Source organism: Ostrea edulis, chromosome 9 (assembly GCF_947568905.1).
Source record: "Ostrea edulis chromosome 9, xbOstEdul1.1, whole genome shotgun sequence".
Taxonomy (NCBI): Eukaryota; Metazoa; Mollusca; class Bivalvia; order Ostreida; family Ostreidae; genus Ostrea; species Ostrea edulis.
The window spans coordinates 20408737-20423648 of NC_079172.1; the positions used below are offsets into that span (position 1 = coordinate 20408737).

Sequence of the window (14912 nt, forward strand, 5' to 3'; positions counted from 1 at the left end):
AAATAAAGCATGAAAAAAAAAAAAAAGAAACGCCCCATTTAGTCGCCTCTTATGACAAGCAAGGGGTACTGGTGACCGATTCTAATCCGGATCCCCACGGGAATCTATGTTGTCGGTATACAACAAAAACGCAGAAATACATGTTTGCAAGACACACAAATATGTCTCGCAATGATTGAGAGCAATTAAGTACATAAACGACAGACAATCTGATCAGAATGTGCATGCCTACCTCCATGGCAAGGAGACAGAAATAGAAGACATATACCTTCACCTTTACTTTCACCTATTCCGAATGACTGCCAGGGCACCACTGAAGACAGTATAAACAGTAACAATAGACAGCAACAGTATAAACAGTAACAATAGATAGTAACAATATACAGTTATTAACTGGGTTCGAGGGCAACAGCTGTTTTGTTTGACCCGAGGACTGAACTGTTGCCAGAAGCCGAAGGCTGAGGGCAACAGTTCAGTTCGAGGGTCAAACTAAACAGCTGTTGTCTGAGGACCCAGTTAATAACTGTTTTGTTATACCCTTACATTAATTGAGTAAATGCAGTGAATTCTGTATCAAATTTATTCAACAATAACAAATTTTCTTTCACAACAGTAAATAAAAACAACAATAACAGATGTATCACTTTTCAACATTTAACACCTCTGAACTTGCTGAATTGCAAATATGTCTCTCACATGTGCATTTCCTATTCAGTTAACACTTTCAAAGCTTTAAAATACTTTTAACAAAACTGTCAAAAGATGTAACTACCAAAGATGTACATGTGTAATCACGAGTTAACAATTGTTTATTGTTATGTTGCAACCATGGAATGAAAAGACTGACTTTGCTGCTGAATTAGGTTGGGCAATGTTTTGCACAGTTCCAAATAGATCAGGGTTATCTAATATGGCAGCGAGCTCAAGGTCGTCAACATCTACGACATCACTAATGCTTCTTGAACACCAACTGTATTGCTATGGACGACTACAGAAGGAGAATCATTCTGTATTTGTCTCATAACTTGTCGCTGAACATTTGTGATGGCTTCCCCTTGTTTACCAGAGGCAGATTCAGGAATTTTGAAAGAAGACGTAAATTTACCTGCTAAAGCGTCAGACATATCACGTTTCTTAGCATCACTCAACTTCGTAGCATAATGCTTCAAACTGGTCTCCGACCTGTGTTTCGAAATTCCAATTATATGCCTTGATTCATACCCACTTTCATCGAGCATTGTAATGCAAGTAGCTCTGATACAATGATTAGAATAGATGAACGACAGACCAGCATCTTTACTTATCCTTTGCATCATACTTCCCAAAGTATTTTTGCCAACAACCATGTTGTCATACCACACATGAGAACACTCTGATATGCTTGATTGTGGTCATTGCCAAAGCGCATCACAGTCTGGATTAAGTTTGCTCAAGTACTTCTCAAAACTCATAACTGGACACTTTGGATTTCCTGGAAAATAAGGGTATTTTAAGCAAACAATTCTAAAATTGATCATTTGAAGTACACTTAGCCTATAGTAATTAAAGAATTTAACGTGCACATCTATGTACTAACTGAATTGTTATACAGATCTACTGTAAATATGAATCAAGCAATACTTACCAGGTTGTTCATACATTCTGCCACCTTCCTGATCATCATCTGTTGTATTCTCGCCCCTATGGTTCTTCGTAAGTCTGGAAACAGAACTGGCAAGAAACCGCCTTCCATCAGGATCTTGTCGAATGACGTAATCATTTCGCATGTTTCGCAGGTTTTCCCTGTCCCGGTTACAAAAATACAACATGAGTTCAAAAAACACCTTCTGTTGAAGTGTTTTGGGACTTTCACAACTGAAAACACCACTGTCACTGTCATATAAATGCTCCAAATCTTGCTTGCTGATTACTTCTTTATGTTTCACTTCACCCATGCCCTCCTTTTTTATTTTTACCATTGCAGCGAAGAAAACATCATTTGCAGGTTTAAATCTAGCGTCATTGATGATGTCAATTTGGTGCGATTTCTCAAAGGACTTCTGGAGTCCGTAGCGTACGGAAATCAATGTTTTTTTTAGCATACATGGTTCCATCTTTCTTTCAGGCAGCACAATAAAATTTTCGCAAGATTTCAATCAATTCCGCACAAGACATTCCACGGAGAAGGGGAAGAGACATATCACAAGTCGCGAGATAGTCACTGAATATGTTCTCAGCTGTCTTCACAACATTTTTAGTGTTTTTACTGTCCCTGTTATCTAGAATCGCCTGTATTTCGTCCTCCGTAGCTGCCGCGAATCGTGTATCTGAATCTACATCCGCCATGTTTGTTTACCAAACGACAAGCAGAGATAACTCTGTATGACGTCACAATGGGAAACTGGTCAACAGTCTTTTTTAACAGTCGATTTTAACAGTTCCCGGTCCGACAGTCGCCAGAACAGTCGAAATGTTGGACTTTTTTTTGTAAGGAGTTATATAGGAACTGTTTTATAGGGGTATAACAATATACAATAACAATAGACAGTAACAATAGACATTAACAGTATAAACAGTAACAGTATAAACAGTAACATTATAAACAGTAACAATAGACAGTAACAGTGTAAACAGTAACAATAGACAGTAACAATAGACAGTAACAGTACAGACAATAAACATATAGACTCTTAGTGTGTTAGTGTGATTGTGTTAGTGTGATGTGTGTTAGTGTTAGTGTGTTGTTTGACAATCTTACAACTCTCTTAACACGACTCTCCCTAATCTCTAAACTGCACATATTCACAACATCCAACACTCGCACCTCGCAACACACAACTCCATCCAAGACTGATAACACCATACACTGACCTTGTCCCAAACTGACAACTCCCTACACTCAAAACTGTCCATACTAACAACTCCCTACATTCACAACTCCTAAGATAGTGCTTACTGCCAGTCATCACAGGGGATCTCTATCGTGCCTCGTTTGTTGCGGACTCATCCGAACAAACGCCCCATTTAGTCGCCTCTTACGACAAGCAAGGGGTACTGAGGACCTATTCTATCCCGGAGATCCCCACGGGAATCTATTTGTTGTCGGTATACAACAAAAACGTGGAAATACATATTTGCAAGACACATAATATGTCTCACAATGCTTGAGAGCAAGAACAGAAACGACAGACAGATTAAAATCTGATCAGAATGTGCATGTCTGCCTCTATGGCAAGGAGACACAAATAGAAGACATACCTTCACCTATTCCGAAAGACCATCGGGGCACAAGATAAACCAAAGACAATTGAATCAATAGATGTCTGCCCTTTGCCATAGTGAAGGACATACGTCTATTCCTCAAAATCCTCTCATCTATCTTGCAGAAAGACACATAATATGTCTCACAATGCTTGAGAGCAAGAACAGAAACGACAGACAGATTAATCTGATCAGAATGTGCATGTCTACCTCTATGGCAAGGAGACACAAATAGAAGACACATACCTTCACCTTTCCCTTCACCTAATCCGAATAACCTCGCTGCATGCACCTTTGAAGACCTCGCAACCAGCTCTCTCCACTCCAGTTTGTTATCTGGTCTTATGAGGGTGCTGTTCAGCTTCAATCTGTACTTAGACAACACGTAGACATTAGACAAATTCATTAGTAAATCTCCCCCTCCTCCTTAACAAACAGGGAAATACAGATGACAAACTCATCTACCTGTATACAGACTACACTCACAACTCCCTACACTTGCACATTCTTACCTACACTCACACCTTCCTACTCAAGATAGTGGTGGAACGATGCATCGCGATGTGACCGAATCGCAATGTAGTGGTCTCGATTCGATGTTCGATTTATTCGGGGTCTGTTTCGGTTCGATACGGTTCTAAAATATTTGCACACATTGCTCTTGATAACACGGTTTATGATTAGCCAATGGAATTGAAAATTGCCCAATCAACATAATTATGAGTAAACTTTGCTGTATGAAAATGGATGCAGTCGAGTTGAAAAATGCACCCTCAATGTATAAATCCTGGGTATGGCGACATTTCGGTTTTAGGACAAGTGATAAGAGTGTTGCTCTATGTTAAACGGTTTTACATTATGTAGAATTTATTTGCAGAATACAACGAAACATAAAAAATCTTAGAATTATAAAGAATTTGGTACATGCTATTAATTGTATCGAATCGAAAATCATCAAATCAAGACTAAAGTATCGAAAATCGAATCGAATCGAGAAGGTACTGTATCGTTTTACCCCTACTCTAAGAACTCCTTGCACTCCCAATACCCTACAATCTCAACTCCCTAGACTTACACATTTCTACACTCATAACTTCCTACACTTACAACTCTCAACACAAATCTCCCTAATCTCTAAACTGCCTACACTTACAACTGCCCACATTAACATCAGACACTCGCACCTCCCTAAACACAACTCCACCAAAGACTGATAACACAATTTGCAGAGGTTACTGTTTGTAACCTAGGTACATAAAAGATATAAACTGTTTCTGAGAATTTTTCTACAAGCGTACCGAACCAGTTTTCACCCGCCAAAACTCGATAAATCTAGTACGTTGTATAAATGTCGGAACCCAAACAGTCGAAGACACTAACCAATTTCCACAGTCCCTTTGCAAATACTGGGTTTTAAGTAACCCAATTCATGCTAAAATATTAATTAAAACTACAATTTATGTTTCTATGATTATTTCCACAACACAGAATATTAATAAAAATTGCTGTATTTTGTGATCGTGATGTTGTTTTAATCGGAACAAGTATACATGTAGGTCCCCTTAGTTTGGTAAATTCGTTTGTTCTACATTTCTCGCCATTTTCACCTTATCCAAACATATCACAAACCAGCCCCGATACACGACAGTGGTTTAAGCCAATATCCGAAAAACCCGTGATTCTTACTTTCAATATGCTCGACCGTTCGGTGAAGGAGCGACCACTAGATAACTATTTTGACGCGGTCTATCATGGCTTGAACATATCATGCTTGGAAGAAACAGGGTTAGAAGAACTTTGATTCAAAATTGTCAAATATTTTCAATTTCCAGCATTAAAAGTCAATGAGGATCAACAAAATAATGGATCGGCAATCAGATTTCACATTGTAAAGTCATCGTACTTATCTATGCTTCAATGCACACAGGGTTGTGAACAGTGTTAAGGTTGATCAATCCTCATGTGATGTCATAGGTTTTTGCAAAAATCTTAATAGATTAAACTTTGTGCATGATAGAAATATATCTGTCTGAGGAATTTTATTCATTGGATATAATAAAAAATCTGGTAAACCATCAATACTGAAAAAGTTGATATTTTCCATAGATAATCAATTATTTATGATTTTAAAAATGTTGTCAAGGGCAATAACTCCTATGCTAGAAATTCCTCTACTGGATGCCTATTATACATTGGTTTCCCTAATATCCACAATTAATCTATACATATTTGTGAATTAGCAGGGTTTTTTTTTAAAACTGTTAACATTTAAATTTTGTCACTTCAACAAGTTTTTATCTATTTTTATTATTCTGTTTGATGAAAATGTGATTTTCTGATGTTGATGTATGCTTCTGTTTTTGTATGTCTGACATCTTTAAAAAGGTGGCAACATATACATTTTCCTTGGTTATTAATCAAATTCAACTATATTGAGTGGAAATTAATAAAGTTTTTCCACTTTTAACCATTGATATTGATAAGTCACATGAGGATGTAGCTACCTTTACAGAGCAATTTTCATTCAATGTTTGGTGACAAAATGATAGTTAATGCCCCTTAAATAAACATGGAGATCGTACTGGATCTGCGATGGGCACACAATTTAAGCTGCCAAAAACTTCAACTTCTTATTTTTCAAATGTTGAGTCGCGGTTTTAGTTTTGCAATTTTTGGTATTTAGTTTTTATTAAATTTTAGTCGATATTTGAAATTCATATTCGTAACAAATGAACTTTATTTACAGATGTTTTATGCAAAAAATGCGGTAGAAGTGAAACTGAGAACAAAGAAATGAGGACACACTGGGGGGGGGGGGGGGGCTAAAATCAAGTACTCTCTGCAAAATCAGTACTGCAAGTACGAGCATCTGTTCTGGGTGCTTGTTTATGATCTCTTTAAGACACAACTCTTTTAAAAAGTACATTCCTCCATGTACTACATGGCATTTGAAAATGGCACAATTTCTCCCAAGTATGATTTCAGTAAGAGTTTTTAAAAATATAATTTACCTATAAAAATGAACTAGATTGTATGCTTACCTCAGGTATAATAACGGCTTTCCGTCTTTTCAAAAACATCAAATGCAGCAGTATCATGTCGTAGGCCTATTTCTCTGTTGAAAAGGTGAACGATTGTCACATTCCGAAATCACGTGATCACCGAGTGACCGTGAATGTGTTCGAGACCACGGTTCCCTTTGTTCTCGTGCTCCGTCCTTAGATTCGCGAGTGACTAGAACATGTACGCATGAACGTCTACTTGGTTTTCAACCACACTACCTACGAAAGTAGTTCTCATGATGCGTACTAGACGTCCGGTGTTGTAGCATAGAACCCCCCACCCCCACCCCCGCATAGATTTTCTTCCCAGAAAAAGCGCCCCAGCATATAATCCCCCCCCCCCCCTATGTACAAAGTCAGCATAGAGTTTCCCTTTGGGCGGAAAACCGCCCTGGTAAAGAATTTCCCCCTCCTGTTTCCGGATTTCATTTGTTATAGTTTAATGAAGTAGATGTGCGCTCATTGATAATACGATATTCATAAAACAAACGAATTTTTTTTTTTTTTTTTTGAGATGTGGAGTTGGGTTTACACGCTGAAAACTTTGAAAATGCTTTGAAAAAGACTTTAACGATGGTCATTAATTCTTTTGAAAGAGAACAACATTTCAATTAAAGATATAATTTATGTTGAATTGAAGATATCTCTGATCACTTAGCTATTTTCTCTAAACTATTTATTGCACTCATCAATTGAATTGACGACAGGGGGTGCTTATTCCTCTTAGGCACCTGACCCTACCTCTGGTATACCCAGGCGTCTGTATTTGCCCAACTCTTTTTTTTTTTTTTTTTTTCTTTTTTTTTTTTTTGTATTGCTTATAGGAGTTATGAGATTGATCACTGTTCGTTATCTTCACCTTTCACCTATTTTTTTAAAGAACCAAAGGACTTCTGGGGGCTTCGAGAACTGGATACATTAAGCCTAAAACCTTCAAAGATTTATCGGTGCACGCCGCTCCCGCGCCGTTACCTGGTTCGGAACAGAATGGACTGAAAACTCTAGGCTAGCAAAGATGGCCCTTTTTTCAAACTGAAATATTTCATCTTTTTGACCTCTATCGAAATTCTTCTGCATAATTCGATTGTGCAGTGTTTTTGGTTTTAAGATGTGATCAATTGGTTTGTTCTCGTTGTTAACATTTGCATGAATGTTCTCGGCGTTTATGCATAAATCATAACGAAAACAAACCAATTGCTTACATCATGGAAAAATGGCAACATTTCAATTTATGGTCATTATCATTCAATCCTCGATTCAATATAAAACTTTTGAATTATGAAAATGTGCGATATTTTTTATATTTGTTTTCAATAATAAGAAATCCTCGTCTGTGAGCTCCAGCCAGTCATCCTACCTACATGTATATTGTATGTCATTTTATATGCACGTGCTTTTAATCCTTTAATGCATAATCCCATCTCTCTCTCAACAGCGCGCCCTTTTCTTCTACGTGAAATTAAATGGATTGGTGACATCGTGGATAACAGTTCGTTGCGATGTAAACTCAGACAAAGTACTTATAGTTGAAAACGGATATATTCATATATATATATATATATATATATATATATATATATATATATATATATATAACACTGATTATGGTTAATCAACTAAACAATATACTTTATTTCCTTTAACATATATTTATATGTTAAATATATATAACATTCATTCCACCGCGCAGACAACACCAGTGTATGTAAATACTAGAAATAGCCAAACAAATCATTCAAGACCCAGAAATCAGAATCACCTACACACTAAATGGTCAGTATATAGTAATGCTAGACTAAATGGGTCACACTTCAAAGTTAAACAAACAACAAACAAACAAACAACAATTCGTATGAATATCTGTCCTTGGTCGGGTTTGCCGCCTCCTAAAAAATGATGCCGTACCCCGCGTCCGATGAATGTTGTCCTTTTATTCCAGTAGATATTCCGTGGTCTATATCGTCTAGTCAGTGCACAAATTTTAATATATATAAGGAATTCCTTGTCACTAAATATTTTTGTTCATATATATACATGTACCTCATCGTTTTAAACAACTCAGACTACAATTTATATACATGTACATAATCATTTGGGCGAACCTTTAAGGTATTCAATGTGTAATGACCATATTTCATATCTAATAAATGGATGGTGGAATATTTGTAATCATGGTATCATTTTGAAGGGTTCATCAAATAAAAATAACCCACGGTAGGAATTTTCTAAATTTTGTTTACTGCTTGATATATTTCACCTAGAATTTAACATTGAAGTATATGGGAAAAGCATCTTTTATTACAATATTTTAAAAACAAATTATATATTCATACTAATCTCTTGGTAGAAAGTTACATACACTTTCTTTTTATGAAAATATGAAATAAAATTAATCATTGACCACACACATTTTTAGAAAATTAGATTTTTCTTATTTTTACAAAGGGCAGACAACTCTTCCAAAAAGTCTTAAGTGCAAAAAGGTCAGCTTCTAATCATTTACCAGTCATGTGAATTTCATCCGCTTCACTTCCATCATTATTTAACAATAAAGTTTTATGTTGATCTAAATCCTTCAAAATTGTTCATTATCCTTTCATTATACATGGAATACCTTAAGACATATCTTGAAAGGAACCCTTGTATTATACAACAGTTCGAAAATAAATGCATGTCTGCTTTTCTTTAAAAGTTTGCAATAACGTGCTAGTATGCACGTAAGGTGATTATCATTTATAATTATATGCAAGACAATATTACGTACAAATAACTGTAACTGTAATTCTAATTCCATGTAAACAAAATAAATTCGTGAAGAGAAAACACCATAAAAATGAACATGTTTGCCTGATAAATCTCTAATAAATATGAAATGAGAAAAATCTTCTAATTCACATAAAATTATTTCTCTCAATTGTATGTGTAGCTCCTTTGCCTCTGTTGCAGTGGTCTGAATTTATTTTTTACATGATACTAATAAGCTTTCGTATTTTACGCATTTGTAAACCTTTGCTATGTTTATAATACGTTTCCTTTAATTATTGTACAATTCAATAAATTTTGTAACATCCTCATAAAAGAAGTTTTTTGTAGATTATTAATTTTTTGACACCCCCTCCCCCTAAAATTTCCAAAGTTTATTTTTATCATATGTCTAGACTTCTTATTAGTTTCTATATGTAATTGCATTAGAACTCAAGAGCTCCCGGGGGCTTCGCTTCCTGGGCCCCCACCAGGGTGTTGTCCTGGATATAATGGGAACCTTAAGGCGGCTTCCACACCTCAACCTCATTCATATATATACATCCCCCCTCTTAAACTCAAATTCTGCATCCGCCCCTGCTTATCTCATCGCCTGCTGTCCGGCGTCAAGTTTTTATCTTCCCCAGAGCCACTGTGCCAATTTCAACCAAACTAGGCACAAGCAACCTTAGGTGAAGGGGATTCAAGATGGTTCAAATGAAGAGCAAAGCCTAGCGAAATACTACAGATGCCGTGGATACTAGTTCCTGTATTAAAGGGACTGGTTCACGTTTTTGGAAAGAAATATTTTTCATTTTTTATGTTAAAAATTAAAACTATGACTCATTTGATGTTAACAACCAAAATTTGGACCGTCTGAATGCAGGGATAAGAGTAATAGTTTAGCTTTGATTCTGTGTTATGTAAACAAACAAAACAGTGAAACGTTAATTTTGTAATTTAAAGCATCTTCGTTTTGTACTTTCACAAATTTTAACTTTTAAATGACACAATTTACCTAAAATATATTTGAGATGTGATAAATATAATAAACTTGGATTAATATCCATTTATTTTGAAAACTTCGTAAACAATAACACACCTCAATCTTTGTTTTCAAAACAAATAATAAACTCTCTATAATGAGCTTCTGTCATGATGAATAACCTTAATGTTTTTTGTGAAACCTTCTTGACATATTAGACTGTAGATTTTGATCATTTAAAGTGAAAAACAAAATTTGGTAGAAAATCGTGAATCAGTCCCTTTAACAGTATAGCCTCACTGTATATTATATTGTGAACAGATACTAGTTTCTGTATTAACAGTATAACCTCACTGTATATTACTGTGAACAGATACTAGTTTGTGTATTAACAGTATAACCTCACTGTATATTATTGTGAACAGATACTAGTTTCTGTATTAACAGTATAACCTCACTGTATATTATTGTGTGCAGATACTAGTTTCTGTATTAACAGTATAACCTCACTGTATATTATTGTGTACAGATACTAGTTTGTGTATTAACAGTATAACCTCACTGTATATTATTGTGAACAGATACTAGTTTCTGTATTAACAGTATAACCTCACTGTATATTATTGTTGACAGATACTAGTTTCTGTATTAACAGTATAACCTCACTGTATATTATTGTGTACAGATACTAGTTTCTGTATTAACAGTATAACCTCACTGTATATTATTGTGAACAGATACTAGTTTCTGTATTAACAGTATAACCTCACTGTATATTATTGTGAACAGATACTAGTTTCTGTATTAACAGTATAACCTCACTGTATATTATTGTTGACAGATACTAGTTTGTGTATTAACAGTATAACCTCACTGTATATTATTGTGAACAGATACTAGTTTCTGTATTAACAGTATAACCTCACTGTATATTATTGTGAACAGATACTAGTTTGTGTATTAACAGTATAACCTCACTGTATATTATTGTGAACAGATACTAGTTTGTGTATTAACAGTATAACCTCACTGTATATTATTGTGAACAGATACTAGTTTGTGTATTAACAGTATAACCTCACTGTATATTATTGTGAACAGATACTAGTTTGTGTATTAACAGTATAACCTCACTGTATATTATTGCGAACAGATACTAGTTTGTGTATTAACAGTATAACCTCACTGTATATTATTGTGAACAGATACTAGTTTGTGTATTAACAGTATAACCTCACTGTATATTATTGTGAACAGATACTAGTTTCTGTATTAACAGTATAACCTCACTGTATATTATTGTGAACAGATACTAGTTTCTGTATTAACAGTATAACCTCACTGTATATTATTGTGAACAGATACTAGTTTCTGTATTAACAGTATAACCTCACTGTATATTATTGTGAACAGATACTAGTTTCTGTATTAACAGTATAACCTCACTGTATATTATTGTGTACAGATACTAGTTTGTGTATTAACAGTATAACTTCACTGTATATTATTGTTATCAAACTATCATTACAGGAACAAGTGCTTGTAAAGCTGTTGCCTTGTTCAACCTCAAAGATGATACGGATGTTCATGTTCTAGCCCTGTCATCGGTTACATGTACATGTAGGCGTGAGTAGGATACCGTCAACAAAAACCAAAACAGAAAAAATCACAAGAAATAGGCGGAAATATGAAACCTACAACGAAAACAACCGAAACAGAAAAATCACATGCAAAAATAGGCGTGAATAGAAAATCTACAACAAAAACAACCGAAACAGAAAAATCACAAGAAATAGTCATGAACAGAAAACCTACAACGAAATCAACCGAAACAGAAAAATCATAAGAAATAGGCCTGAATAGGAAACCTACAACGAAATCAACCGAAACAGAAAAATCACAAGAAATAGGCCTGAGTAGGAAAACTACAACGAAAACAACCGAAACAGAAAAATCACAAGAAATAGGACTGAATAGGAAACCTACAACGAAATCAACCGAAACAGAAAAATCACAAGAAATAGGTCTGAATAGGAAACCTTCAAGGGAAAAAACCAAAACAGAAAAAATAGGCCTGGGTAGAAAATCTACAACGAAATTAACCACCCCCCCAAAAAAAATCACAAGAAATAGGCCTGAATAAAAAAAATGTACAACGAACACAACCGAAACAAGCAAGGTAGAATTCGATCAATTGAAAAAGAAATTTGAATTGGAAGCTTAAATTTATTCTCTCTCTCTCATAAGACATGCAGTATATTTAGAATACATTGATTTTAAATAACGAGATGTACAGTATATATACATTTAATTGAAATCACAGACATACACCTTTGTTCAGTTGTGGGTTTGTAGCTACATTGTAAGTCCGGGTGATGGAGGAGACACGCAATTAAACGCAACCTGGAAGATGTGTATTCATAGCAAGTGCAGGATTCTATCTCGTCAGTTGCATATTTTCTATTTATATTAAAAAAAATTCCATTTGTGTTCTATATCATTTTCATTATCGCGGTATATTATGGAATCCGGATAGGGCCACGTAGTTCACTATCGCACCATCGCATCATCGAGGTTTGGGTCGATGGTGCGATGCCGCGATAATACGATGACGATGGCGCGATGGTGCGATGACGCGATGGTGCGATAGCGCGATGACGATGGTAAGATGGCGCGACAATGCGATAGCGATAGTGCGATGGAGCGATACTACGATGACGCGATGGTACGATAGCGATGATGCGATAACGCGATACCGTTATTGTGTCATCGCGCCATCGGCATCGCGTTATCGCATCATCGACATCGTACCATCGCGTCATCGTAGTATCGCTCCATCGCACTATCGCACCACCGTTATCGCATTGTCGCGCCATCTTACCATCGTCATCGCGCTATCGCACCATCGCGTCATCGTCATCGCACCATCGCCATCGTATTATCGCGGCATCGCACCATCGACCCAAACCTTGATGATGCGATGGTGCGATAGTGAACTACGTGGCCCTATCCGGATTCCATAGTATATAGCTGTATCATATCCCGGTGATAGAGATCGCGATATAGATATACTTTGTCACCAAAAGGTCGCAGTGTAGATGTACAACAGCTGGGGTTTTCTCCCGTTAAAAACCTGTGAACGAGAGCAAGCCTTTGTGGGTATACTCTGTCACTAAAAGGTCGCGGTAAAGGCACCTGCTCAAACCTCTGGTAGTTACCTCTGGTGTGTCCAGGAGTCCGTGTTTGCCCAAACTCATAATTTTGTATTGATTATAGGAGTTATGAGATTGATCACTGTTCGTTATCTTCGCCTTTCATGTACCGTGTTACGTACAGGCCGCGATATAGATGTATCATGTAACACAGAGGTCGGGATATAGATGTACCGTGTCACATAGAGGTCGCGATATAGATGTACCGTGTCATACAAGGGTCGCGATACAGATGTACCGTGTCATACAAGGGTTGCGATATAGATGTACCGTGTCACACAAGGTTTGCGATATAGATTTACCGTGTCACACAAGGGTCGCGATATAGATGTACCGTGTCACATAGAGGTCGCGATATAGATGTACCGTGTCACATAGAGGTCGCGATATAGATGTACCGTGTCATACAAGGGTCGCGATACAGATGTACCGTGTCATACAAGGGTTGCGATACAGATGTACCGTGTCATACAAGGGTTGCGATATAGATGTACCGTGTCACACAAGGTTTGCGATATAGATTTACCGTGTCACACAAGGGTCGCGATATAGATGTACCGTGTCACATAGAGGTCGCGATATAGATGTACCATGTCTATGGCACGCCAAATTCACAAAAATGAGCTAAACATAGTTTCACAGTTGATAAACGATTCGTTAACTATAGTTTTCATCCGTAAAACTATATTTAACGGTTGTAAACTATAGTTTACAAATGCTAATCCAAGTTTATCTGTCTTTAAATAAACGTTAACAATAGATTTTGCTGATAAATACAGATTCACATTTGTAAACTATAATTATAGTTTACGTTTGTGAAACATAGATTATCTGTTAACTATGATTTACAGATGTGAAATATAGATTAACGTCGTTAACTATAGTTTACGGTCCGTAAACTATAGTTTACAGTCGATAAACCTAGTTTATCATCTGTGAAACTATGTTTAGCTCATTTTTGTGAATTTGGCGTGTCACATACAGGTCACGGTATATAGTATTCTTTCACCAAGGGAGTCGATGCCAATCGAAACATGCATTCGCATATACATGTAGTAAAATGAACATGAATAAAAGTAATGTAGATTCAAGTTTAATACATGTCAGACACGGGGACACAATCTTATCGTTTTGATGTCAAACTTCACGATGATCCAAACTAGAATTATATATGTGTGTGTGTGTGTGGGGGGGGGGGGGGGGGGGGGGGGGGGTGTTCAACGTCGAAAATTATGTTGTTCCCGTGTATCATACACCTCTCTTTTTCTTTGTCCTAATCCTTAGAGCTCGCTGTGCTCGGTATAAAGAATACAAAATCGAGAAGAGAGCAAACACGGACCCCGGGACACATTGGTGGAGGTGGGATCAGGTGCCTAGGAAGAACAAGCGTCCACTGTTGATCGGCCACACCCGCCGTGAGCCCCGCTATGTTGGTCAGGTATATGAAGTAATGAGTAGTCAAAATAAAAAAAGAATGACCTAAAAGTCGGTTTGAAACACATCAGACAACAGTCTTAACGGAAAGCTGTGTTTCATAAGATCCCAGGGGCGGATCCATGGATATTTGGAAGGGGGGGGGGGTCTACCATTAATTTTGGTTTTCAAAGGGGAGGGGGGTTTCCACCCTCAAAATGCATTATTTTCGCCTATATTCAGCAAAATTTTCTGACG

At 36.5% G+C, this 14912-nt stretch overlaps 1 protein-coding gene across 1 annotated transcript; it reads right to left on the reverse strand.

Moving 5' to 3' along the window:
* Positions 1-557: 557 nt before the first annotated feature.
* Positions 558-2490, reverse strand: LOC125655653 (uncharacterized). Its single transcript, XM_048886031.2, has 2 exons — positions 1625-2490; positions 558-1471 (listed from the first exon to the last, which is right to left on the reverse strand). The coding sequence occupies exons 1-2, from the start codon at positions 2091-2093 to the stop codon at positions 1392-1394; spliced, it is 549 nt and encodes a 182-aa protein (XP_048741988.2). The 5' UTR covers positions 2094-2490; the 3' UTR covers positions 558-1391.
* Positions 2491-14912: the final 12422 nt, after the last annotated feature.

Coding starts and splice junctions, on each gene's coding strand:
- LOC125655653 (XM_048886031.2), bottom strand. CDS start 2,093: ATGGAACCATGTATGCTAAAAAAAACATTGATTTCCGTACGCTACGGA. Junction 1,472..1,624: donor CAGAATGTATGAACAACCTG/GTAAGTATTGCT, acceptor CTTATTTTCCAG/GAAATCCAAAGTGTCCAGTT.